This window comes from Salmo salar, chromosome 16, assembly GCF_965601325.2.
Source record: "Salmo salar chromosome 16, fSalSal1, whole genome shotgun sequence".
Taxonomy (NCBI): domain Eukaryota; kingdom Metazoa; phylum Chordata; class Actinopteri; order Salmoniformes; family Salmonidae; genus Salmo; species Salmo salar.
In genome coordinates this window covers 64,863,264-64,891,069 of record NC_138306.1, presented here as the reverse complement: position 1 = coordinate 64,891,069, position 27,806 = coordinate 64,863,264, and the positions used below count along the sequence as shown (strand labels likewise).

The following is a 27,806-nucleotide window of genomic DNA, read 5'->3' as shown; positions in this document are numbered from 1 at the left end:
AGGGGACAAGTTGTTTTTATAGTCATAATACATTTTATCTTCCAAATCTTATTGTTCACAATGCAGTCCACCATAGATCTTTAGTATTGTCATCCATTTGAGTATCAAAAACACAGTGAAAGACAGTCTTGCAATTTATACATACATCAAAATCAATTCTTCTCATCAGGTACCATATTTCTTAAGTTCTGTAGCAGTTTAATAAAATATGTTTTAAACTCCACTACAATTTGGCATCGCCACGTCCCCTGCCACGCCCACCACCTAAGCCTCTTTTTGATCCAGAAAAAAACACTCCTGTGCCATTGTCAGCCCCACTTGGTGCTGTTCACTTTAACTAGTAGGGTTGTGACTAGCAGTATTTTTTCCATGGAGAAAATGAAAACACAAAGTTGGCCACCTATTTGTTCCTTTAAAAACCTGTTGTATGTCAAATATTGTGGGCTATAGCTTGGAAAATAAATAAATGTGACTGAATGACAACATAATGATGTTTGCTTCCAATATTAGGGCTGTTTTTCTAAATAAGGTAAATCTGGTTTGTTTTGTTGCCATGATATTAATGAGGATTGCATTACTGGTAGGGTCTCGGCTCTAATATTTAGGCCATATCAAATCAGATTTTGTCACATGCGCCAAATACAAGTGTAGACCTTAGAGCAAAATGCTTACTTACAAGCCCCTAACCAACAATTCGGAGTAAAGAAAAAGTTTGAAAAATGTCAAACTAATGGAAAAATTTAAAACAATTAAAATAATATCAATAACAAGGCTATATTAAAGGGGTACCGGTACCCAGTTAATGTGCAGGGGTATGGGGTAATTGAGGTAATATGTACATGTAGGTAGGGGTTAAGTGAGTATGCAGCAGCAGCGAATGTATGTATGTGTGTAGTGTCAATATGTGTGTGTTTGGTGTGGAGTCAATATGCATGTGTGTGTCAGTGTAGTGTATGTGGTTAGTCCAGTGAGTATACATGGAGCCTGTGCAAGAGAGTCAGTGCAAAAACCTATAATAGATGAGAATAAAATAAGGCGGTCAATGCAAATAGTCTAGTTAGCTATTTGATTAACTGTTCAGCAGTCTTATGGCTTTGAGGTAGAAGCTGTTAAGAAGCCTTTTGGTCCCAGGCATGCTGCTCCGGTACCTCTTACCGTGCAGGAGCAGATAGAATGTTCTATGACTTGGGTGGCTTGATTCTTTGACAATTTTCAGGGCCTAGCCCTAATAGGATGACAGTCCCTCTACTTAGCCACTTTTGTCCTCCAGTGTGGCACTGCTTTTAACGTCAACATTACAGGCAAGAATGTGATAACAGTAGCGGCACAGGACTTTCACACCAGAGTGTGTCTAGGCGTGGATGGTGAGGGTGAGAGGGACGTGAAGTGGGGTCTATTATTACCCCTCACACTTTCCCGTCACCCCATGCCCCACTTAAGACAGAGAACAAAAACACATCGACTTCCAGTTCCACATAGGGTTGCAAAGGGTAGGAAACTTTACGGGAAATTTCCGAATTTTTTTCTGAAAATTTTCCATGGGAAGTTAATTTTGCTTAAATTAGTTTATAAAAGTGAACCTTTTTCGTGGGATACACATAAGGCAATTCTAGGTCTTGTGGAATATTTTGGTTAAACTATCCCCAATTAAATGGAATTGCAATCCTCTGCATGCACAGTGCACTTTTCCATTACATGTACAGCTGATTCTCAAGATCTTGCATACAAATGAGATGCTATTGAGCCCACACTACTACACTGTCTGAGCCAAGGACTACATGCTTTCTGGTAAGTTTTGATTACAATACTGGGTGGGGTGAATTATTTAATGACATACATGAGTTTTTGTTAACTAGTAAATAGTAGCCTACAGCAAAGTTTGCTTTAAATCATTTCAAACTTGTGAACAATTTCTGCTAGTTAGTTTTTGCTACCATGTGGGTTTTAGCTTGCTTGAGGAGTGTTAATTCACCTGTTTCCATACATGTTTCATTTTAAAACATTTATCATACAAAGGAGTCGTGACATCTAACTGCTTAACTATTTATCTGTACATGGAATTGTATTTATTTATTTTTACTCATTTTTTTTTCTGATCTTTACAGGAAAATGCCACGGGCACTATCTGATGTGTGGAGACATTTCACTGCAGCTGATGTAGAAGGAAAAGCTGTGTACATTTGCAAATACTGTGCCAAATCATATGTGAAGAATGCAACACGATGCAGAATCATCTGGCCAAGTGCATAAAGTTCCCTCAGCGCTCTCACCAAGCAACCTCTGACAAAAGTCCCTCTACTTCTATTTGATGTGAAAATGATGACTCGGACACCTTATCGATAGCAACAGCTCATGTTCCTCCTGGAATCAGATGTTTTTTTTGACTCAATGGCGGAACGTAGTCAGAGAAATGCTGATGAATGTCTTGCTCGAGCTGTGTATGCAACTGGTTCACCTCTGATGCTCACAGGCAATGTGTATTGGAAGAGATTTCTGAATGTTCTTTGCCCAGCATACACCCCTCCAACCAGACATGCTTTATCTACTCATTTGCTGGATGCAGAGTTAAACGGAGTTCAAGTGTAGGTCAAGCAAATCATAGAGAAAGCAGACTGTATTGCAATCATCTCTGATGAGTGGTCCAATGTTCGTGGGCAAGGAATAATGAACTACATCATCTCCACCTACTCAGCCAGTATTCTAAAAGAGCAGACACAAGGGACAACAGACACACCGGTCTCTACAATGCAGATGAGCTGAAGGCAGTCATCAATGACCTTGAACCACAGAAGGTATTTGCACTGGTGACAGACAATGCTGCGAACATGAAGGCTGCTTGGTCTAAAGTGGAGGAGTCCTACCCTCACATCACACCCATTGGCTGTGCTGCTCATGCATTGAATCTGCTCCTCAAGGACATCATGGCACTGAAAACAATGGATACACTCTACAAGAGAGCCAAGGAAATGGTTAGGTGTTAGGTACTCGGCTCCACCTCGTACTTATTACTGCACCACAGCCGTGCTAAAAAGGTAGTTTTCCACAAACTCGAGTGTACAATTGCTTTTCTACAATGGGTTACCAATTAAATAAAAACGTTATTTTGATAAATGTATTCATATGCTACTATTTCATCCCTCAATTAAAATATAAGCCAAGTCCCAACACGTTGTTTCTAACCAAGCCAGTGTAACCGATGTGAAATGGCTAGTTCGTTAGCGGTGGTGCGCACTAATAGCGGTTCAATCGGTGACGTCACTCGCTCTGCGACCTAAGTAGATGTTCCCCTTGCGATGCTTCGTGGGTGTCAGTTGTTGATGTGTGCAAGGGTACCTGGTTCAAGCCCAGGTTGGGGCGAAGAGAGGGACGGAACCTACACTGTTATACCAGCTGGCCGTTCATTCTATCAGTTATGTTGCCAGACACAATCGTTAAGTATTTTTGTTCTATATCTATGGACACAACCCAGTCGTTGGTTCTAAATGTGCCGTTTCCATTCTGGCTGGCAACACTCTTATCCGTTGTTTGCTAGCTAGCCAACTACGGCTAACAGACACGTCAAACCGTGTAGCTGGAATAACTGCAAAATGACAAAGCCAATCGTAACAGTGTGGAAATGATAATGGATCTACATTCATACAGTTAGTGTCCAGCTCGCAAAAAATAATCGAAATGAAAGCAAGACAGTCAGGGAGCATTGACAATTTACAAAGAAATTATGTATAGGGCCTATTTTTTTTCACACTCACTGTTCTCTAACCGTTTCCCCTTGGCCTTTATACTAGTTTGAGCTGTGGAAATGTGCAGAGGCAGCGAAACTGAGACAGTCCATGTTGTCCTATGAGCAGGCAGAATGTTGTTCTGCACGGTTGTCCTGTCCTGCCCCCTGAGCTGTGAGTGACACTGCAGTAGTGTTGCACGGTATACTGGTACCAAAACATCAGGATACTTATGATACCAACATTTCAGAATACCTTAGCACTGTTTCGTTTGGTAGAGCTGGAAAAGTTGGTAGTATCAATCTAAAGAACCCACTGGCGCCTTTCTAAAATGTTTATAAATTCAGTTAAGTTTGCACAGGTCCAGTAATATCCACTTCACTTTCCTGCTCATATCACGTGAAGGCTGTAATCAGCCAGCAGCATCCCCTACCAACCCTCACTCCCCGGCTTTTCTCTGCCTGCTCTTCAAACGCGTCTATTCCGCTGTCAGTTTATTTAATTTAGCCGTGATGTCGAGCAGAGATGCAGTCCCTGATGAATCTTCTGTTAGATTTGTACATTTGTTGAATTGGAGCAGTACGCAAAACGAGCAATGTTGATACATTGTATAATTTAATTGCCTGTTATAACCAAGAACACAGACCAGTCTGAGTAGACTTTGCAAGTTCTGTCATACAGCCTCTGAGTGCCAGAGAGGGGAAATTGAGCACCTGCTTCGTGACAGGCATGCTTGCAGCTTTACAGCAAATAAAACGGCTTGTCTGTAGCCTAAACGGAAAAAAAACAAAAAAAAGACCCGTTTTACCGATGCCTTTTTTTCTTTGTGTTGTGATTCGCACGCTTTTTATATAATTTCACAAATCATGTCGCTGGCCGTTTTAAACTAATGCCTGGTCACTAATTATTGGTTTGATAACAAACGTTGTTCCGTCATGTTACTTAGCTAGCTAACAACCTGGTAACTTGAAAGTAGGTTTATGCTAATATAGGCCTAATGTAAGCCTAAACTATATAAAACATCTATTTCTTTCTGGTGCTCCTTAAATTCTGTTTGGTGCCAAACGTTTTAAAAGTTGGGAGCAGTATGTGTGTTTGTGGGAGAGTGATAATGGTGTGTGTGTGTGTTAATGAGAGGGAAGGGAGGGAGAGTGTCTGTGTTAACTAAAGAGTGAATTTTTCATGCAGTGTTTTCCCCTTACTGGCACAATGACAATGTAGATCATTATGCATGTATATTCCTTCCTCCCATTCCTCCAGCCAAATCACAGGTAGGCCTTTGCAAATATCCAACTCCATGTGATGTCCTTCAAAAATGCATTATATTCCCTGTGGCTCAGTTGGTAGAGCATGGTGTTTGCAAAGCCAGCATGGTGTGTGCAACGCCAGGGTTGTGAGTTCGATTCCCACGGGGGGCCAGTACAAAAAAAAAATGCATGAATTGAAATGAAATGTATGCATTCACTACTGTAAGTCGCTCTGGATAAGAGCGTCTGCTAAACGACTAAAATGTAAATATAGGCCTATCTTGTCTTCTGCGGAATAGGCTACGTAGCCAGTTGATTAGTGCCCACGTGTTTCCAAGAACAATTCTCCCAATCATCTGTGTGCCATCTTTGTGTATCTGTCTGTCTGCTTGCTGTCTGTCACAGGAGTTCAACATCTGACCCTGCATTGGGCCATGCCCTCCCACAGACGGCATACCTCTGCTATGACATCATGTGCGGCGTTGCACTTGTCTACTAGCCCCAGCCCTAGGCATCTAGCCTGTCTTATAAGGGGCGTTCCACCACAGCAGGAGCTTGTCTACTAGCCCCAGCCCTAGGCATCTAGCCTGTCTTATAAGGGGCGTTCCACCACAGCAGGAGCTTGTCTACTAGCCCCAGCCCTAGGCATCTAGCCTGTCTTATAAGGGGCGTTCCACCACAGCAGGAGCTTGTCTACTAGCCCCAGCCCTAGGCATCTAGCCTGTCTTATAAGGGGCGTTCCACCACAGCAGGAGCTTGTCTACTAGCCCCAGCCCTAGGCATCTAGCCTGTCTTATAAGGGGCGTTCCACCACAGCAGGAGCTTGTCTACTAGCCCCAGCCCTAGGCATCTAGCCTGTCTTATAAGGGGCGTTCCACCACAGCAGGAGCTTGCTAAGTGATCAGATTATGCAGATAAATCCACCTTCCAGTCCCAGACCAGTGACATCAGAGCCCCGGTCCTGGCTTACTGGAATAACAACAAGCAAACTGATAATTCCATAGAATCCTTCTCTAACCTTCCCTGTCTGTGTGGATGCATCCCAAATAGTGCCCTATTCCTAATGTAGTGCACTACCTTGACCATAGCCTTATGGGCCCTGGTCAAAAGTTGTGCACTATAAAGGGAATAGGGTGCCATTTGCGATTCCGCCTGTCCTATGCCTCTCTGAACTGTCCTTTTCAAGACCCTGGGTCACAAGGAAACATCACCACAAACGACAATCCGAGTTAGACAAGTTAGAGGGAGAAACTAGGTCAGAGGGACAAACAGCCTTGCCTACCCCCCCCCCCCCCCTCATTTGCTTGGTATGTGTGAGGCGTGCGTGTCTGTGAGTCAGTAAGTGTAAGGCTAGCGCAGTGTGTGATGAGGCTCTTGTGTGCCTCTCCAGGGAGATGTGATATGAATCGCTGTGGAACAGCATGGTAATCTGCTCTGCTCTGTCTCTGCTCTTTGTGTTGACTCAAGTCTTTCTGCCTGGAGGACAGAGAGGGAAGCTGGCAGCAGCGTCAGTGCACTGCTGGCCTGGCTTTGCACTTACGAAACAGAACCCTTCAAAGAGCCGGAAACAGTCACTCCTGTAATTAACGCACACGAACAAGCTTTTTTTTACCAAACAGAAACTGCCTAGTATGGGAATGTTGTAGGAAATTACTTATTTTTTTATGTACAGAGAGAAATATACAGTGTTGTGTCTCTGTGTCGTTGAAATGTTTCATGCTGCTTGGGGCTCCCACTGTGAGGGCTGTACGGGAGGGGTGGTCTGGCTCTGATTAAAATGCCTTGGGGGGTGCTGCTCCCTTCCCCCATGTCTTTGTTTTACTGATACTCCGTCCTCTCTCACCATGACGTTTACACAGCTGGGAGATAACATTGCCTCTCCTCCGTTCCCTCTCCCTTCATCTTCTCCCCTCTTTGTATGTCATTCATCCACTTTTTATAGAAACATGAAGAGGGGCCTTTCCTCCCCTCATGTGACACCCACCCCAGGATGTAGCTAGCCATTTAAGGCTAGAGTTCTGCCTAATCACAGTCAAATCAAATGTTATTTGTCAAATGCTTCGAAAACAACAGGTGTAGACTAACAGTGAAATGCATACATATGGGCCCTTCCCAACAATGCAGTGAGGGGACAAAAAAGAGAAATAATAGAAACATAAAAATAATAACTTGGTTACATAGACTGGGTACCATTACCGAGTCAATGTGCCGGGGTACGAGGTAATTGCGGTATACATGCAGATATAGGAATAAAGTGACTAGGCAACAGGATAGATAATAAACAGTAACAGCAGCGCATGTGACGAGTCAAAAGAGTTAGTGCAAAAAGGGTCAATGCAGATATTCAGGGTAGCTATTGGTTATCTATTTAGCAGTTTTATGGCTCGGGGATAGAAGCTGTTCATGGTCCTATTGGTTCCAGACTTGGAGCAAAAGGCTCCTAAAGCCTGTTGAGGACAGACGTTCCGCCAGCGGGACACCTAGCCAACAGCCAATGGGCGCGAAATACAAAACATCAAAAAGCTCATAATTCAATTTTCTCAAACATACGACTATTTTACACCATTTTAAAGATACACTTCTCCTTAATGCAACCACATTGTCCGAATTCAAAAAGGCTTTACAGCGAAAGCAAAACATTAGATTATGTTAGCACACCACCTAAACAAGAAAAGCCACACAGCCATTTTCCTAGCAAGGAGAGGCGTCACAAAAACCAGAAATACAGCTAAAATTAAGCACTAACCTTTGACGATCTTCATCAGATGACACTCATAGGACATCATGTTACACAATACATGTATGCTTTGTTCGATCAAGTTCATATTTATATCCAAAAACATAATTTTACATTGGTGCGTGATGTTCAGAAAATGTTTGCCTCCCAAAACTTACGGTGAATGTGCACATTAATTTACAGAAATACTCATCATAAACATTGACAAAATATATAACAATGATTTAAAGAATTATAGATATACTACTCCTTAATGCAACCGCTGTGTCAGATTTTAAAATAGCTTTTTGGCGAAAGCACATTGTTCAATATTCTGAGTACAGAACTCAGCCATCAATGCAAGCTATACAGCTCCCCGTCAAGTCATGGCATCAATAAAACTCTAAATTAGTGTTATAAATCTTTCCTTACCTTTGCTGATCTTCGGCGGAATGCACTCGCAGTTCTTCCACAAGAAATGTTCATTTGTTCGATAAAGTCCATCATTTATGTCCAAATACCTCTGTTTTGTTGGCGCGTCCAGAACACTATTCCAAAGGCACGATGCGGGAGCGCAATTCAATAGACGAAAAGCTCAAAAGTTCCATTACCGTTTGTAGAAACATGTTAAACTATGTTTACAATCAATCCTTAGAGTGTTTTTAAACATAAAAAGTTGATAATATTCCAACCGGACAATAGCTTATTCATTACAGAAGAAAAATAAAAATGCTAGCCATGCATGAACGCGCATGAAGTAACTACATGACCTCAGACAGTCCACTGCTTGAACCGGCTGTTATTCCCTCCAAATTCACCATAGAAGCCTCAAACAACTTTCTAAAGACTGTTGACATCCAGTGGAAGCCTTAGGAAGTGCACAATGACCCCACAGACACTGTAGTTTCAATAGGCAATGGTTTGAAAGACTACAAGTGTCAGATCTCCCACTTCCTGGTTGGATTTTTCTCAGGTTTTTGCCTGCCATATGAGTTCTGTTATACTCACAGACATCATTCAAACAGTTTTAGAAACTTCAGAGTGTTTTCTATCCAAATCTACTAATAATATGCTAATATTCGACTCTGTGTCCGAGTATTAGGCAGTTTACTCTGGGCACGCTTTTCATCCAGCCATCTTAATACTGTACCCTATACCTTATCAGTCAGTTTCTGCCATAATACTGCTGAACAATTAGTCAAATGGCCACCCAGCATATTTAAATTGACCCCCCCCCCCCCCCCCCCCACGTTTGTTTTTACACTGCTGCTACTCGCTGTCAATTATCAATGCATAGTCACTTTACAAATTATCTCGACTAACCTGTACCCCCGCACATTGACTTGGTACCGGTACCCCCTGTATATAGCCTCGTTATTGTTATGTATTTTTATTTTATTTTGTAAATATTTTCTTAACTCTTTCTTGAACTGTATTGTTGGTTAAGGGCTTCTAAGTAAACATTTCACGGTAAGGTCTACACCTGTTGTATTCGGGCGCATGTGACAAATAAAAGTTGATTTGGTGCATCGCTACCACTTGCTGTGCGGTAGCAGATACACCGCCTGGTATAGAGGTCTCGGATGGCAGGGAGCTCATCCCCAGTGATGTACTGGGCCATACGCACTACCCTTTGTTGTGCCTTATAGCCAGATGCCAAGCAGTTCCATACCAAGCGGTGATGCATCCTGGACACTGAGGAACTTGATGCTCTCAACCTGCTCCACTACAGCCCCGGAGATGTGAATGGGGGTGTGCTCGGCCCTCCGTTTTCTGTTGTCCGTGATCAGTTCCTTTTGTTTTGCTTACGTTGAGATTGTTGTCCTGGCACCACACTTCCAGGTCTCTTACCACCTCCCCGTAGGCTATATTTTTATTTTAGTTATGTAGCAGACACTTAGCCAGAGCAACTTACAAGAGCAATTAGGTTTAAGTGCCTTGCTCAAGGGCACATCGGCAGATTTTTCACCTAGTCGGCTCTGGGATTTCAACCAACAACCTTTCGGTTACTGGCCGAACACTCTTAACTGCTAGGCTATCTGCAGCCCTGTATCATTGTCAGTGATCTGTCCTACCACTGTGTCGTCGGCAAACTTAATGATGTTGTTGGAGTCGTGTGTGTGTGTGTGTCCAGGGTCCAGTTGATGAGGGAGGTGTTTAATCCCAGGGTCCTTAGCTTCGTGATGAGCTTGGAGGGCTTCTATGGTATTAGATGCTGAGCTGTAGTCAATGAACAGCATTCTCACAAAGGTGTTCCTTTTGTCCAGATGGGAAATGGCAGTGTGGAATGCAATAGCAATTGCGTCACCTGTGGATGTATTGGGGTGGTATGCAAATTAGAGTTGGTCCACGGTGTCTGGGATGATGGCGTTGATGTGAGCCATGACATGCCTTTCAAATCATTTCATAGCTACAGATGTGAGTGCTAAGGGGCGATAGTCATTTAGACGGGTTACCTTAAGAGTTCTGCATGAAACATTACAGAATGGGTCAGGTAGAGGTTGTGAATGTTGACCTGTTAAAAGGGCTACAGAGAGCGTGATCACACAGTCGTCCGGAGCAGCTGGTGCATGGTTCAGTGTTGTTAACCAGATGAACCAATCCACCTGTCCATAATGGTTGCGTCTCAAATGGCACCATATTCCCTTTTATAGTGCACTACCTTTGACCAGTATCAATGCACTATAAAGGGAATAGGGTGCCTTTTGGGATGCACCCATGACAATCATTTGTCAGCCAGTGCAACACTACTGACTAACTCACTGTACTTTACAGTCAAGTGATGCATTTAGGCCTATCTACCTATTACCAAACAGGTTGTTACAAGTCTCTATTGCTAAATGTTTACCTGTCTTGTTAACAGCTTGCTGCCTGGCCTGCCCTCCCCCTGATGAAAGGAATAGAAAAAGGCATAGAACATGAAACGGCTTTGATTTCCTTTTGAGGGGAGCTTCTGTCTTTTGGGAGTTGGAGGAGAAGAGCGAGGATATAGACGCTGTAGACTGACTGTTGTGGCCCTTCCTGTCTTGTCTTTCAGGTGTTTGCAGCTTGCGGCTGCAGTTGACTGACCGACTGAACAATGGCTCAGTTTCCCACGCCCTTCGGAGGTGAGTGCCACCCAACCAGATTGACAGCCGTCTGCCTGGCACACTGTGTGTGTGTGTGCGTGTGTGTGTGTGTGCGCATCTGTGTGTTTGTTTGTGTCACAAGCGTGTATGTATGAGCGAAATGTATGCCCGTGCAACTGCGTGCAGGTGTTTGTGTGTGTGTCCTGATCTCCCTCTACACATGGATTAATGAGAGTTGTACTGTAACTTCGGCACAAAGGAAGGGTCACTATCAAGTTATTACTCCCAGGAGGTGGAAGCCTGCCTGCTGGACTGCGTGGGGTGCATGCCTAATGCCACCCGTTTCCCACCCGTGCATCCCTAATGCCACATTCCTCAAAATCAACTCTGAATCGCAAAGCCACTTCCACTGCATTTTATCACTGTTCCCCTTTAATCAGGGACTGATTTAGACTGAGATGGGTGCAATTAATTATCAGGTAGAACAGAAAACCAGCAGGCTCCGTACCTCGTTGGGTAAGAGTCGTATACCCCTGCCCTACATTGTGCACTATATAGAAAATTGGGGTAGCATTTGGGATGCAGCCATGGTGTATGGTGTAAACTCAGATCACCAACCACCACTTAATTTACTCTCTCTCTCTCCCCCTCCCCTGACTCACCTTAATGCTGTGTTCCATGACTATACGGAGACCTAACTGAGCCCCCCCCCCCCCCCCCCCACACACACACACACACACACAACACACACACACACACACTCACACAGGCCAGGCGAGAGCTTCAACTGATCTTTCTCTCTCAGGAGGTCTGGACGCCTGGGTGATCTCTCTGGACGAGCGAGCCAAACATGACCAGCAGTTTGTCAGCCTGGCCCCCTCACCAGCTGGCTACATCACAGGTCAGCGTCACTCACAGCGGGGGAGGGGAGGGGATGGACAAACGAAGGGAAAGAGCCGTGGAGGACAGTCTTTGCAGTACAGCATCATGCCAGGCAGAAGTTACTTGAAGATGGCAGAAGATCACTTCTTCATAAGGACTTTCTCTTATATTATACACACACACACACACACACACACACACACACACACACACACAGTACCAGGTCAAAGGTGAAGGGGTAATGAAGCCTGGTGGACTGAGGCTAGGGCGGGCCTTGAAGTGTTTAATTCCCTACTTCCCACACAGTAGCAAGCAACTTCATTCTCCACTCTCACTATCAGAAAGGACATTTCAGTCACTCACACTCACTCATATGATCATCTGATATCATTGCCTTGGTATTTTGATTTTCAACATAACCTTGCACAACCCCCGACACACCCTTTTAGAGAAGTGTAAGTGCTTGTTTCACTCGGCTACTTCCGCAACAAGTCTTTCGCAAGCCGCAGTCATTTCATAATTCTCAATGTATGATTGTGTTCAAATTGAAATAATTTGCATTTGATTCCTCTTGAAAGAGGAACCAACTGGCCTCTTTCTCTCTGTGTGTTTGAATAGATAAATCCATAATGGTGTACAACAGACTCAACACTATTATAATATTATTTTCCCTTCTCATTGTCCGTAGGTGACCAGGCCAGGAATTTCTTCCTGCAGTCAGGCCTGCCCCCTCCCATCCTGGCACAGATATGGTGAGTGTCTCCTCTCACTCCATCTCTCCCATTCTCAACTCAATCCACCGTTAATGTCAACCACTGTTGTCTCTTTCTCTTTGCCTTTCTCTTGTTTTTGTCAATCTCCTCCCTCTGTCTTCCACTCCACTTTCACTCACTCTTTTTTTCTCTCTCTATCTCTCTCCTTTATCTCTCCCCCTCTTTCTCTCACCTCTCTCTCTCTCGCTCTTCATTCATGCTTCATTGGCATGCCATCCACACGGACATATTGGTAAAGCAGAGATTCACAGCAACAATGAGAGTAATCAGCGTACTGTAATCGTATCTTTACTTTCTTTACTTTCTCTCCCTCTCTCAGGGCCCTGGCCGATATGAACAATGATGGGAAGATGGACATGCACGAGTTCTCCATCGCCATGAAGCTGATCAAGCTCAAGCTGCAGGGTCACCCCCTGCCCCCCTCTCTGCCCCCCTCCATGAAGCAGCCGCCCCCGCCACCCACCGCACCCTTCGGTAAGGGACTAGACAGGGGCAGGGTGTGTCTCAATAGTCTAAAGGGGCTTATTTTCCTCCATCTGTAGTGATCTGTACAGCAGGATAGGTAAAAGCAGTGTTGTGGATGCAACAACAAAGAAAGTACATGTTTGCTTTAACCTGTCCACTTGTTCTTTCAGATCAGTGCAGGTGACGTACAAGAGACTTGGAGATTGTGCCACTAGACTATGAGATACGCCCATGTTACAGTCCCCATGGCCACCATTAACTAAATGGACTTTAGAGTGCTCGAAGCCAACTCTGCCATATCATCTGCCCCATCTATGTACATAGCTAAATGTTTCACTGGGGCAATTTAAAACCTTTAACTACCTGACTACCTGTTATCTCAAAGCACAACCATAATGTGCCGTTTCTGGTATTTGAACAGGCAACGCTCTGGGTCAATATACTGTTGCTCCCCCTGACAACCAAGGCATATTGCTGTGAGCTGCCTGTTTGACCAGACTAATGTTGTTAATTTTCAAGTGAATCAGTCAGAACTCAGCGCTTGTAGGCTCCTCGGCTTTGAATGAGTGGGGAAAATAATAATAAACACTGTGTTAAAATCATAGGCTTGTCAATAGAAAATGAATGATCCTCTGTTGTCTTATGTTTGTCTGACATACTTTACTTCATTCTACCCTGCAGGAATGCATGGTTTAGGGGTAATGCCAGGCCTCCCAGCAGTCCCTCCATTACCCATGCCCCCTATGCCAGGGGTGGGTATGTCCCCCCCTCTGGTGTCGTCGGTGCCCCCGTCTGTACCCCCCATGGCCAACGGCGTGCCAATGACGGGCTTCTCCCACCAAGGTATGGCCCAATCAGCATTGTTGTTAGACACGCCACTGAATATTGAAAGCAGAGTTCTAGTGAATGACAGTGAAGCCCTCTGGCAACATTTCAGAGCATCTCACTTTGTTGATTTAATCCTTAACCTCACTAATAAATTCCTTTTTTTTTTTGTGATTCCCCCCCTTTTTATTTATATATATATATATATTTTTTTTTTTTATCTGTCTCTTTCTCTCTGTCTGTCTCTCAGCCACCACGCTCAACAAAAGCTCTTCTTTCAACCGCCCCGGTGCCAAGCTGCAGGGCCAGTCTTTTGAGACTTCTAGGTGAGTCACATGTCACCCACTTGGAAGAATGGCCCCTGCTCGCTGGGCCCAAACGCAAAGGGACAAATGTAGCTGTGTTTGTGCTTAGACTGCTGCATCCTCTAATTTTATCAAGACAATGAATCTTAAAAAAAAAAATGTTGAACACACAACAGGCTAGCTCATTAAAAAGCCATCACATCACTTAGCGATGAGATCCCTCTGTTAAAACGAGAGATGCACAGGCTACGTCCCGTGTCGTCAGTTGGAGAAGAGCAATTATTCTGTCCAGACTGCTTTGCTTTCTAACATGACTTAAAAATAACTTAATGTTCAAGTTTCAAAGTCTATTGTACATTTTTCAGAAGTTAACCCTTTACACTTGTGGGAGTTGGCCTATATCAAATCAAATCAAATTTATTTATATAGCCCTTCTTACATCAGCTGATATCACAAAGTGCTGTACAGAAACCCAGCCTAAAACCCCAAACAGCAAGCAATGCAGGTGTAGAAGCACGGTGGCTAGGAAAAACTCCCTAGAAAGGCCAAAACCTAGGAAGAAACCTAGAGAGGAACCAGGCTATGAGGGGTGGCCAGTCCTCTTCTGGCTGTGCCGGGTGGAGATTATAACAGAACATGGCCAAGATGTTCAAATGTTCATAAATGACCAGCATTGTCAAATAATAATAATCATAGTAGTTGTCGAGGGTGCAACAAGTCAGTAACACAAGAGTAAGTGTTAGTTGGCTTTTTCATAGCCGATCTTTGAGAGTATCTCTACCGCTCCTGCTGTCTCTAGAGAGTTGAAAACAGCAGGTCTGGGACAGGTAGCACGTCCGGTGAATAGGTCAGGGTTCCAGCAGGTCTGGGACAACAGGTTTGGGACAGGTAGCACGTCCGGTGAACAGGTCAGGGTTCCATAGCTGCAGGCAGAACAGTTGGAACTGGAGCAGCAGCACGACCAGGTGACCTGGGGACAGCAAGGAGTCATCAAGCCAGGTAGTCCTGAGGCATGGCCCTAGGGCTCAGGTCCTCCGAGAGAGAGAAAGAGAGAAAGAGAGCATATTTAAATTCACATAGGACACCGGAAAAGACGAGAAATACTCCAGATGTGACAGACTGACCCTAGCCCCCCGACACATAAACTACTGCAGCATAAATACTGGAGGCTGAGACAGGAGGGGTCAGGAGACACTGTGGCCCCATCCGATGAAACCCCCGGACAGGGCCAAACAGGTAGGATATAACCCCACCCACTTTGCCAAAGCACAGCCTCCACACCACTGGAGGGATATCTCCAACCACCAACATACCATCCCGGGACAAGGCCGAGTATAGCCCACAAAGATCTCCGCCACGGCACAGCCCAAGGGGGGGCGCCAACCCAGACAGGAAGACCACGTCAGTGACTCAACCCACTCAAGTGATGCACCCCTCTCAGGGACGGCATGGAAGAACACCAGTAAGCCAGTGACTCAGCCCCCGTAATAGGGGTAGAGGCAGAGAATCCCAGTGGAAAGAGGGGGAACCGGCTAGGCAGAGACAGCAAGGACGGTTCGTTGCTCCAGCCTTTCCGTTCACCTTCACACCCCTGGGCCAGACTACACTTAATCATAGGACCTACTGAAGAGATATGCCTATAGGGATAAGTTTAAATGTTTCTTAGAGAAGAAATGTGAAAGTCATATACATAAGCATGGTAGCAATTGAAAGGGAACCGTTTGGAGATTATGGGTAAATTATTAGACTGAAGTTGAGGACACACACGAGACTCAGTCCAAACATTACACTGATTTTCTGTGCATTTTACATCTACTGTACTTTTAGCTGTATTTGTTGATAATGAAATGTGAAAATACTCTGGATACATTCAGTAACATAAGAATATTCTTGTTAAATGTGGGGTAGGTGCAACATAAGACAAGACATTTTGAAGGGTTTGAGTGAGAGGACTAAGTGGCGTCTCCAAGTGGCTACACACCTCTCTGAAGTGTGCACAGTTCCTAAGTTATTTCAATACACTTTTATGACTCAAAGAAGAGTCTTCAACTATAAGGTGCTTTTTGAGCTCTCCTAGCTGTGCTGTTGAGGACCTAGAGCAAGCACACTTGTTTGGAACAGCCCTGCGTCCCTACAAATAAACAATTAGTTGTTTAAGCAATCCAAAAACAAACAATTTATAAATTGCAATCTGGATCAGGAGGGCATCTCTGGAAGCTTGTTCTATTGCCGACATGACTAACTAAGTTATAAAATATGATCTTACAGTGTTAGGCTTTCACAAGGCAATTCAGAGAAACAGATTGTGTAATTTTGGTACACATAGGAGTCATGAGGGTATTCAGGTGTGTGTTCCGTTGCAATTTGTTTTCACAATAGACATTCTGTTCAGAACAACCCAGGGTATGATGCCATGTCATCTTGTAACTGTACATCAAACATTGTGATCATAAACGTTGACACTGTATATAACATGAGTTTTATGATGAAATGTGAAGTGCACATTTGGACTCACAGGTGTTTGGCTTGCTTGTATGACATCAAAGCTGTATTTCTTATCCTCGACGTCGCATCTTTCTAAATACATCAAGTCTTCTTCATTTACAGCATTTCCTTGACTCTGACAACAAAACATTTGCAAAAGTTGCCCAATTAGTGGGAGGGATGTGAGGCCACTTCTTATCCTGTGCGGCTCAAGTTCAGAATGTCTGTCAGTCAAAACCCATCCAACGCTGTGAAGCGTAGAGCCTGAGCTCTGATGTTATTTATAGCATGTTACTGTACTGCCACTGCGTTCCAATTTAGCTGCTTATCAGTGTCCAAATCTGCCATTTTCAACCCGTATACGGGTACGAGTGTAAAGGTTTAAAATTGAAATTTGTCTTTGTCTTAAAGGCATTTTCCAACTGGCTCATGCATAGACAGCACAGCAAAAACACACAACATGTAACACAACAGTACTATAAAAAAACAAAGAATAGATACATACAAAAGACGCTTTTAATAAGATAAGTCTCCCCCCTCTCCATTTTAGCGCCCCTGTGCCCCCCCAGCCCCCCATTGACTGGGCTGTTCCCAGCTCGTCCCGGCTAAAGTACCGGCAGCTCTTCAACAGCCACGACAAGATGATGAGCGGCCACCTCACCGGTAAGACCTTGTCTGTCAACAATACTCATTGCGGTTTATCCAATCCACATCAGCGGTTTCTCAAAAGAGCTCATGTTTTTATCCTTGTCTTTCAGGACCCCAAGCAAGAACCATCCTGATGCAGTCCAGCTTGCCCCAGACCTCGCTGGCGTCCATATGGTAAGAGATGGGAGCGGAGCCAATTCTTAGGATACTTGGCCACTAATTCCTATATGTTCACACATTGCTGCTCTCTGTTCTCTGACTATTGCTTCTCTCCGCTGACTCTGGGTAGAAGTTACCTTTAGGCACAGATCTAGGATCAGCTTAACCATCAGATGGCAAAACTAATCATATCAGTTGGTGTTTAGGAGGGTGAAAAGCAAAATTGGTTTCGGATCAGTTGTTAGGGTGCTCCTAAACGACACTTGTTTCACCTTCCTCCACTCTGCTAGTCACAGGACAGGAAGTGCATGGCTGGCAGTAACACGTCACGTCTTTCTCTCTCCCCCTCTCTCTGTTTCTCTATAGGAACCTGTCGGACATCGACCAGGACGGCAAGCTGACGGCCGAGGAGTTCATCCTGGCCATGCACCTGATTGACATGGCCATGTCCGGCCTGCCCCTGCCCCCTATCCTGCCCCCAGACTTCATCCCCCCCACTTTTAGGTACAATCCACTGCTCCCTCTGTGTCTGTCAATGCCCCTTAGCTCTACCTCTGTCTGCAGAGTATGCATTGATACTGGCATTTACCTTAGGAAGTCTTGTCTTTATTGATCTTATTGCCCCACACCTCGCCCAGGGGTTTTTCCGTGACCTGACCAGGAAAAACTACCAGGAGTCCTGTTTTTATATCTGGGTCAAAGTTTTAGCTATCAATCAATCAGTCTATATTGATCCCATTAGGAGTTTTTCCTGGTCAAGTCACATGGTCAGGAAAAACTCCTGGTCTTGCCCATCCATGCCCCATGTGAGGTGCTGTAGGTTAGTGAGCTGCTCTGACTGACTGGTCTGATGTTGTCCATCTCCAGGAGGGTGCGTAGTGGTAGCGGGGTGTCTGTCACCAGCCTGCACTCCACTGACCAGCGGGTCCAAGAGGAGGCCGAAGAGGAGCAGGAGAGCGAGAAACAGAAGCTGGAGAAATGTAACCACTCTTAAATTCATAGACAGAGCTATGGATGCAATGACTAACCATCCGTGGGATCGAAATGATAGATCTGAAGCTATACGGTGTTTGTTTACAGTTACGTTGTTAACGAACAATGGAGAAAAACGAGCTCCTATTTTGGGTTCGGGTGCAGTTGAACTAAGCTCACAAGCATTTTAGTTATATTCTTCTAGAATCTATGGCTATGTATCATCAATTTTAAAGTCCAAAAATGTATGTACCAATCCCTTTAAACACACAGCAAAAAGCTCCTTTATAAATATAAACGTATATAGAAATGGCCCCAGTTTTCCAAGAAATGCCACTGAAAATTAGGCAACAGGGCAAAATATGTCCCCCATTTCTCTCTCTGACCCCTCTATCTCTGTCTCCCTCCCCAAAGTGACTTTCGAGGACAGGAAGCGGGAGAACTTTGAGCGGGGCAACCTGGAGCTGGAGAAGCGTCGACAGGCCCTGCTTGAGCTGCAGCGCAAGGAGCAAGAGCGTCTGGCAGCGCTGGAGCGTGAGGAGCAGGAGAGGAAGGAGCGCGAGCGGCTCGAGCAGGAGAGGCGGCGGCAGCAGGAGCTAGAGAAGCAGTTGGAGAAGCAGAGAGAGATGGAGAGGCAGCGCGAGGAGGAGAGACGCAAGGAGATCGAGAGGAGAGAGGTGAGGAGAGGAGGTGGAAAAGAGGGGTAAGGAGGATAGAGAAGGAAAAGAGGGTTAAGGAAGACAGTGAGGATATATAAAGAGAGGGAGCTGGAGAGGAGGAGGAGGGGGGAGATGTAAGGGGAAAGTGAAGAACACAGGAACCAATGCAGTGTGTGTGTATATTAACCATTCTACTACTATGTTGTATTTTTAAGATGATAAATTCACTCTCATTTCTTATTGTATTGCTTTATTGACAGAGGGGGAGACAAGTGTAGAGAAACGGGAATTGAACCCAGGTCTCCGGCAGGAACTTGAATATGTGCATAGATCTGGAAGTGTTACCACTCGACCACGGCTGGCTCTACACTATTTCTGCGTATACAGTATAACATTCCCTCTGGCTAGGCGGCGAAGCGGGAGCTGGAGCGCCAGCGTCAGTTGGAGTGGGAGAGGAACCGCCGGCAGGAGCTGCTGACCCAGAGGAACCGAGAGCAGGAGAACATTGTCCTGCTCAAAGCCCGCAAGAAGACCCTGGAGTTTGAGCTGGAGGCACTGGTAAAGACAAGGACACACAACATCATAACTGTAGTCCCAGGATGTCTTTACTTTGTTATTTTGAAGAAAAGACAAAAGGTATGATAATTAGTTTCTCCCTCCCTCCCCAGAACGACAAGAAGAGCCAGCTGGAGGGCAAGCTGCAGGACATCCGCTTCCGCCTGTCTGCCCAGCGGCATGAGATAGAGAGCACCAACAAGACCCGCGAGATCCGCATCGCTGAGATCACCCACCTCCAACAGCAGCTGCAGGTACGTACACACCCTGTGTAACACATAGTCCCCTCTATAATTATTGGGACAGCGAAGCATTGTTTCTTGGATTTGAAATCAAACAATGACTATGAGGTTAAAGTGCAGACTGTTAGCTTTAATTTGAGTGTTTTCATCCTCATCAGGCAAACCGTTTCTAAATTACAGCACCTTTTGTACACACATTTTGTACATCCCCATTTTGGGGACAAATTCACTTGTATGTACAGTTGAAGTTGGAAGTTTGCAAACACTTACGTTGGAGTCATTAAAACTCGTTTTTCAACCACTCCACAAATTTCAAGTTGGTTAGGACATCTACTTTGTGCATGACACAAGTCATTTTTCCAACAATTGTTTACAGACAGATTATTTCACTTATAATTCACTGTATCATAATTCCAGTGGGTCAGAAGTTTACATACACTTAGTTGACTGTGCCTTTAAACAGCTTGGAAAATTCCAGGAAATAATGTCATGGCTTTAGAAGCTTCTGATTTGAGTCAATTGGGGGTGTACCTGTGGATGTATTTCAAGGCCTACATTCAAACGCAGTGCGTCTTTGCTTGACATCATGGGAAAATCAAAAGAAATCAGCCAAGACCTCAGAAAAAAAATTGTAGACCTCCACAAGTCTGGTTCATCCTTGGGAGAAATTTCCAAACGCCTGAAGGTACCACGTTCATCTGTACAAACAATAGCACGCAAGTATAACCACCATTGGACCGTGCAGCCGTCATACCGCTCAGGAAGGAGACGCGTCCTGTCTCTAGAGATGAAAGTACTTTGGTGCGAAAAGTGCAAATCAATCCCAGAACAACAGCAAAGGATCTTGGGAAGATGCTGGAGGGAACAGGTACGAAAGTATCTATAACCACAGTAAAACGAGTCCTATATCGACATAACCTGAAAGGCCGCTCAGCAAGGAAGAAGCCACTGCTCCAAAAACACCATAAAAAAGCCAGACTACGGTTTGCAACTGCACATGGGGGCAAAGATTGTACTTTTTGGAGAAATGTCCTCTGGTCTGATGAAACAAAAATAGAACTGTTTGGCCATAATGACCATCATTATGTTTGGAGGGAAAAGGGGGAGGCTTGCAATCCGAAGAACACCATCTCAACCGTGAAGCACGGGGGTGGCAGCATCATGTTGTGGGGGTGCTTTGCTGCAGGAGGAACTGGTGCACTTCACAAAATAGATGGCATCATGAGGATGGAAAATTATGTGGATATATTGAAGCAACATCAAGACATCAGTCAGGAAATTAAAGCTTGGTCGCAAATGGGTCTTCCAAATGGACAATGACCCCAAGCATACTTCCAAAGTTGTGGAAAAATGGCTTAAGGACAACAAAGTCAAGGTATTGGAGTGGCCATCAGAAAGCCCTCACCTCAAACCTATAGAAAATGTGTGGGCAGAACTGAAAAAGCGTGTGCGATCAAGGAGGCCTACAAACCTGACTCAGCTACACCAGCTCTGTCAGGAGGAATGGGCCAAAATGTATCCAACTTATTGTGGGAACCTTGTGGAAGGCTACCTGAAACGTTTGACCCAAGTTAAACAATTTAAAGGCAATGCTACCAAATACTAATTGAGTGTATGTAAACTTCTGACCCACTGGGAATGTGATGAAAGAAATAAAATATTAAATAAATCATTCTCTCTACTATTATTCTGACATTTCACTTTCTTAAAATAAAGTGGTGATCCTAACTGACCAAAGACAGGGAATTTTTACTAGGATTAAATGTCAGGAATTGTGAAAAACTGAGTTTAAATGTATTTGGCTAAGGTGTATGTAAACTTCCGACTTCAACTGTATATTAAAGTAGTCGAAATGTAAGTATTTGGTCCCATATTCATAGCACGCAATGACTACATCAAGCTTGTGACTCAACAAATTTGTTGCATGTATTTTCTGTTTGTTTTGGTTGCATTTCAGATTATTTTGTGCCCAATAGAAATGTATTGTAAATAATGTGTTGTGTAAATTTGGAGTCACTTTTATTGTATTTAAGAACAGAATATGTTTCTAAACACTTTTACATTTAATGTGGATGCTACCATGATTACAGATAATCATGAGTAATGTTAAGCAAGAAAGTTACAGACGCACAAATATCATACCCCCAAGACATGCTAACCCTCACCATTACAATAACAGGGGCGGTTAGCATTTTTGGTGGGGTATAATATTTAGGCGTTTAACTTTTTCACTCATCATTATTCACGACTCATTCAGGATTATCCGTAGTCATGGTAGCATCCATATTAATGTAAAAGTGTTTTGAAACATATTCTGTTCTTATTTGAAAATAAAGTTTTTCCAAAATGACACCGTACATTATTATAGAGCCAAAACAAGAGAAAATGCTTCACTGTCCCAATAAGTGTGCAAAGCTGTCATAAAGGCAAAGGCTTTGAAGAATCTAAAATATATTTTGATTTGTTAAACTTTTTTTGTTGTTGGTTACTACATGATTCCATGTGTGTTATTTCATAGTTTTGATGTCTTCACTATTATTCTACAATGTAGAAAATAATAAAAAATAAAGAAAAACCCTTGAATGAGTAGGTGTGTCCAAACTTTTGACTGGTACTGTATATACAGTGCCTTCGGAAAGTATTCAGGCCCCTTGACGTTTTCCACATTTTGTTACGTTACAGCCTTATTCTAAAATGGATGAAATAAAAAAAATCCTCAGAAATCTCCACACAATACCCCATAATGACGAGGCAAAAACTGATTTTTAGAAATGTTAGTAAATTTATAAAAAATCAAAAACAGAAATACTTTCTTTAAATAAGTATTCAGACCCTTTCCCATGAGACTCGAAATTGAGCTCAGGTGCATCCTGTTTCAATTGATCATCCTTGATGTTTCTACAACTTCATTGGAGTCCACCTGTGGTAAATTCAGTTGATTTGGAGAGACATGCACCTATCTATATAAGGTTCAACAGTTGACAATGAATGTCAGAGCAAAATCCAAGCCATGAGGTCCAAGGAATTGTCCATAGAGCTCCGAGACAGGATTGTGTCGAGGCACAGATCTGGGGAAGGGTAGCAAAAAAAGATCCCCAAGAACTCAGTGGCCTCCATTCTTAAATGGAATAAGTTTGGAACCATCAAGACTCGTCCTAGAGCAGGCCGCCCAGCCAAACTGAGCAATCAGGGGAGAAGGGCCTTGGTCAGGGAGGTGACCAAGAACCCAATGGTCACTCTGTATAGATGGGAGAAGCTTCCAGAAGGACAACCATCTCTGCATCACTCCACCAATCAGGCCTTTTTATGGTTGAGCAGCCAAACGGAAGCCATTCGCTTGGAGTTTGTCAAATGACACCTAAAGACTCTCAGATCGCGAGAAACAAGATTCTCTGGCCTTATGAAACGAAAATTGAACTCTTTGGCCTGAATGCCAAGCGTCACATCTGGACGAAACCTGGCACCATTCATAGGGTGAAGCATGGTGTTGGCAGCGCCATGCTGTGGGAATGTTTTTCAGCGGCTGGGACTGGGAGACTAGTAAAGTACAGAGAGATCCTTGATGAAAATCTGCTCCAGACCGCTCAGGATGTCAGACTGGGGCGAAGGTTCGCCTGACAGGACAATGACCCTAAGCACACAGCCAAGACAATGCAGGAGTGGCTTCGGGACAAGTCTTTGAATGTCCTTGAGTTCCCCAGCCAGATCCCGGAGTTGAACCCTATCGAACATCTCTAGAGAGACCTGAAAATAGCAGCGACGCTCCCCATCCAACCTGACAGATCTTGAGAGGATCTGCAGAGAAGAATGGGAGAAACTCCCCAAATACAGGTGTGCCTAGCTTGTCGTGTCATACCCAAGAAGACTCAATGCTGTAATCGCTGCCAAAGGTGCTTCAACAAAGTACTGAGTGAAGGGTCTGAATACTTATGTAAATGTTGTATTTGTATTTTTTATTTGTAATATATTGGCAAAAATTGAAACTTTTAAAATCAATTTTAGATTACGGCTGTGACGTAACATGTTGAAAAGTCAAGGGGTCTGAATACTTTCTGAAGGCTCTGTATATGTAGCCTAGGCCTACTGATGGTATGAATTTGGGATCGATCATCCCACATCTGTCCCAGAGTCTCTTTTGGAAAGGCTTTTTCTTTCTCACACAAAACAACAAGCTGACCAATAGAAAGAGGTAAACATTTCTACTATGGGGGATATTGGATTTGCCAAGGCTAGTGATTTGCTGTTCGTTGCTCGTCTTGTTGGCTCAGGAAAAGTAAATGTGGCAGTCATTCTAAGTTCGCATTGGACTTTGTCTGTAAAAGTGATGCACGCCGTTGCATGTTCTCTTAATATGAATTACCATAATCTAAATGTGATTTCTGTACATATTGAGCACGTTAAAACGATAACAAAAAAAAATCATAAGATTCCACGTCAGTTTACAATGCAGAATAATGGTCCTGTTACGCATGTATGACCGCTAGGGCTGGGCAATGAAGTTATATCTACCACAACCCTTTACAGACAGAACGCAGCTACAGTAACATATCGATAGCGGACGATAAAAGAAATCTAAATTCTGCTTCGGCATGAAATTTTCTGCATTCCCCCCCCCCCCCCCCAACGATAAATGTTGCTGATTGATGTGCCGCTGTGTTGTTTTTTTTATGGTATGGTAGCTAGATGTTTAATTTCTACTAAATGTCTTGGTAGGTCACTTTTTTAGGATAGGTGGATCAAATCATCTTGAGCTGCAGATCAACATTTCTGGTAGCCTCATTCATTTACACACAACTAAAATAACCGTTAATATCTCCGGAGAAGGTTTAGCGTCTGCATTTAAAAATCTGTAGTGTAGCCTACACGGACAGACAGACAGACATGCCGTAGCTGAGGCGCTTTCAAGGGCCCACATTCCATTATGTCTGAAAAGGGTAATCGATAAAGGCTACCGGTAGCCTACTATAATTTCATATTATGAGGCAATGGGAGAATAGGCTAGGATATTCTATATGCAACAGACCGAAGACTGAACACACACTTGCATCATTAGCAAAGAGACAGAGCAGGCAGGCCAGCACGAGGTAGAGCGAGACAGAGGGAGAGGCAGAAACCTGCTCATATGTTTTTGTCATCTGCATCTTGCAATGTCTTGCCTTGCAAATTCACCAAAGTAGCCTAAAGTTTGCCTCTTCCTCTCTGGTTTTATTTGAATTACACAACTTTCCCAGGCCTTTATAGCCTATTGGCTTTAACACACAAAATAGTACGTTTTGTGATAATTGCACTGAGATTTTAATTAAGTGGGTGGGGACCAAAAAACATTCCGTTTTTCGGTTAGGGATTTTTCTTAACGTTAAAGATCCCAAATTCGTTTTAACGTTTAAACATTCACAGTTGCAGTTTACCTAAGACTTGCCGTTGCTTTGTGTGTCGTCCCCAGGACTCTCAGCAGTGGCTCGGCAGGCTGATCCCTGACAAACAGTGTCTAAACGAACAACTCAAACAGGTTCAACAGAACAGCCTGCACAGTAAGTACTGCTTCATTACCTCAGCTCCGCACATCTTTAGGGAATAGGTTGCCATTTGGGACTCAGACTGTGTACTATATGCTTTGCTATTATAGATGACTTGTGAATTCTCTGCTAAGTCCGTACAATAATTCCCCCGTAAATGCATTGTTTCATTCCCCCATGTACTTGTCATAAATGAGTAGTTAGCTTTAGCTTGATTGCTAGTTAGTCCTAGCTATGCTATCATACTGTACATAGGTAGGCTACATTGGACTGACTTATAACTTGTACTACAGTGTTTCCCCTGCTGTAGTACAGGTGTGGAACTGCCCCCCACCTAGCGCCATATAAAATAATCTGGCCAATTAGTTTTAATTGACAATCTGTTGCCTGGGGGCCTTTGTACCCCACCTGCAAACAAAACTAAGGGAAAGACTGACTGCCATACTATACTTAAGCAATAAGGCCCGAGGAGGTGTGGTATATGGCCAATATACCACAGCTAAGTCCGTAAGTACAACGCAGCGTGGAGTGGCTGGATACAGTCATTAGCCGTGGTATATAGGCCACATACCACAAACCCCCTTGGTGCCATATTGCTATTTTAAACTGGTTACCAACGTAATTAGAACGGTCTGATATACCACAGCTTCCAGCCAGTCAGATTTCAGGGCTCGAACCACCCGGTTTATGATAACCGATACGGCGCTTGCTCTCTGGGTCATATTCACTTGGCTCCAATAGGAAATGCTTGTTTTAGTTTTCTGCTGCAAAAAAAATTTGCTACGCTGGGCACTAATAAAGACAACCCCGTCCTTGTCCAGGAGACTCCCTGTCGTCGCTGCAGAAGGCGGTGGAGATCAAGGAGTCTAGTCGGCAGCAGCTGAGAGAACAGCTAGACACCGTGGAGAGAGAGACCCGCTCCAAGCTGCTGGAGATAGACGCCTTCAACACCCAGCTCACGGTACAACTACTCCCTAACCAACTCATCTTACTAGGTTAAAGACGAGGGCCCATTTTTTTTTTTTAAGGCTAAGTTCATCGTTAGAACCTTCGTAGGAGCATCGTTAAATCTCTGAGCTGTTTCTCAAAACCGTTGTTAGTAAAGTTTCACTTGAAAACGCTCGTTATTTACCGACTGCCCCAGACCACTCATAGAACAGCACAGTGCGTCATTAGATGCTTTTTAAAATGAAAAAGATTTAACCCTTCTACGTCACTTTATACACACAATATCTCCAGTACACATGGAATCAAGATGTTGATCTGTGTCTCTGTGGCCGCAGCGAACTTCAGAGGGAAGTTGACTACAAATAGAAAGTTGTCAGCGTTTTTGCTATTGTTACAAACAAGTGAAGGATAAAAATGCTTTGAATGAACACCGAGATGACTGCATTAAAAGAAGACACAGTTATAGGCTAGGTGGGCCTATAGCCTGTAGTTCAATCATAAGCTGTTGAAATAAATTTCATGTTCAATCAACGAGTTCTATTTTGCAATGCTACTGTCTAATTTTTGTCTCAATGTATTTCATACTGTGTAACAACATGTGCGCAATGATGTACCAAATCTGTGATTAATGCGTTATTATAGGGTTGGCATTAGAATAAACCGTCTCAATATTTGCAGCCTTATAGGTGATGATATCGCTCTAGGTGCAGGTCTGTTGTCAGTATTGTGGAATAATTCTAATGCTAAAATAAGATTTGAAAGGCGAAAGCTGATCCGAGAGCAGTATCAGTACCAACGACACACTTATGAACATTCTCTACGTGGTGTTTTGGGAAAAGCATGTGACATCTTAGGCCGTTATAGGAACAATGCCTCGTTAAAACACTTGGAAGCTTAAGTTCCATCGCTATCGGGAAACCCGGCCCAGGGCTCTCCAACCCTGTTCCTGAGGAGCTACCCTCCTGAAGGTGTTCGCTCCAACCCCAGTTGTGACTAGCCTGATTCAGTTTATCAACCAGCTAATTATTAGAATCTGGTGCTCTTAGATTAGGGTTGGAGTTAAAACCTACAGGATGGTAGCTCTCCAGGAACAGGGTTAGAGTGCCCTGTCCCTATCTCCTGTTCCCAGTGGATAGACCTATCCCACAGAGCACAGACAAGTGACCAACAACAGATTACAGTTCTTCTCATAGGGGGGAATCCTAACTACCACATAAGTCAAATTTTCACCATGCATTGATTTCAATAAGAGACAAAATGAAAATCGGACTTAATAAATGGAAGTTAGGATTTGCCACATATGCTCAGTTTAACAGTTGACATTGGACAATTTATAAAACACTGACTTCCAGTACTTTCTTTCTGCCTAACGATACCTTTGCATCTCTTCGTGTTGTGTTTGTGTGTTGGGGCGCCAAGACTGTCAGAGGGCTTGATGATTTGTGTGTCTGATGATCCCACTTTTTAATTTCATTGTGATCTCAATACTTCAGTCCTTTCTCTTCAACCAAAACCTTTTTAATTGCTCCACATACCACATCCGGGCCCCAGAATTTCAGATATATACAGTACAGTGCATTCCGCTTATAGTGAATGCGGTCATAGAAATGTTATAGTGATCCA

General features: G+C 43.8%; 1 protein-coding gene across 8 annotated transcripts in view; it reads left to right on the top strand.

The window, feature by feature from the left end:
* LOC106574310 (intersectin-1) overlaps positions 1-27,806 on the top strand; it is a 64,208-nt gene that overhangs the window by 11,645 nt on the left and 24,757 nt on the right. For all 8 annotated transcript variants that reach the window (XM_014150137.3, XM_014150134.3, XM_014150136.3 and 5 more), the window contains exons 2-16: positions 10,720-10,789; positions 11,556-11,651; positions 12,321-12,384; positions 12,725-12,879; positions 13,552-13,713; positions 13,946-14,021; positions 17,035-17,147; positions 17,243-17,306; positions 17,658-17,795; positions 18,159-18,271; positions 18,678-18,940; positions 19,331-19,480; positions 19,591-19,731; positions 25,163-25,250; positions 26,057-26,196. In XM_014150137.3, the coding sequence (XP_014005612.1) occupies positions 10,762-10,789; positions 11,556-11,651; positions 12,321-12,384; positions 12,725-12,879; positions 13,552-13,713; positions 13,946-14,021; positions 17,035-17,147; positions 17,243-17,306; positions 17,658-17,795; positions 18,159-18,271; positions 18,678-18,940; positions 19,331-19,480; positions 19,591-19,731; positions 25,163-25,250; positions 26,057-26,196 (1,791 nt within the window). In that variant the 5' untranslated portion in view covers positions 10,720-10,761. The remainder of the gene's footprint in view (positions 1-10,719; positions 10,790-11,555; positions 11,652-12,320; positions 12,385-12,724; positions 12,880-13,551; positions 13,714-13,945; positions 14,022-17,034; positions 17,148-17,242; positions 17,307-17,657; positions 17,796-18,158; positions 18,272-18,677; positions 18,941-19,330; positions 19,481-19,590; positions 19,732-25,162; positions 25,251-26,056; positions 26,197-27,806) is intronic.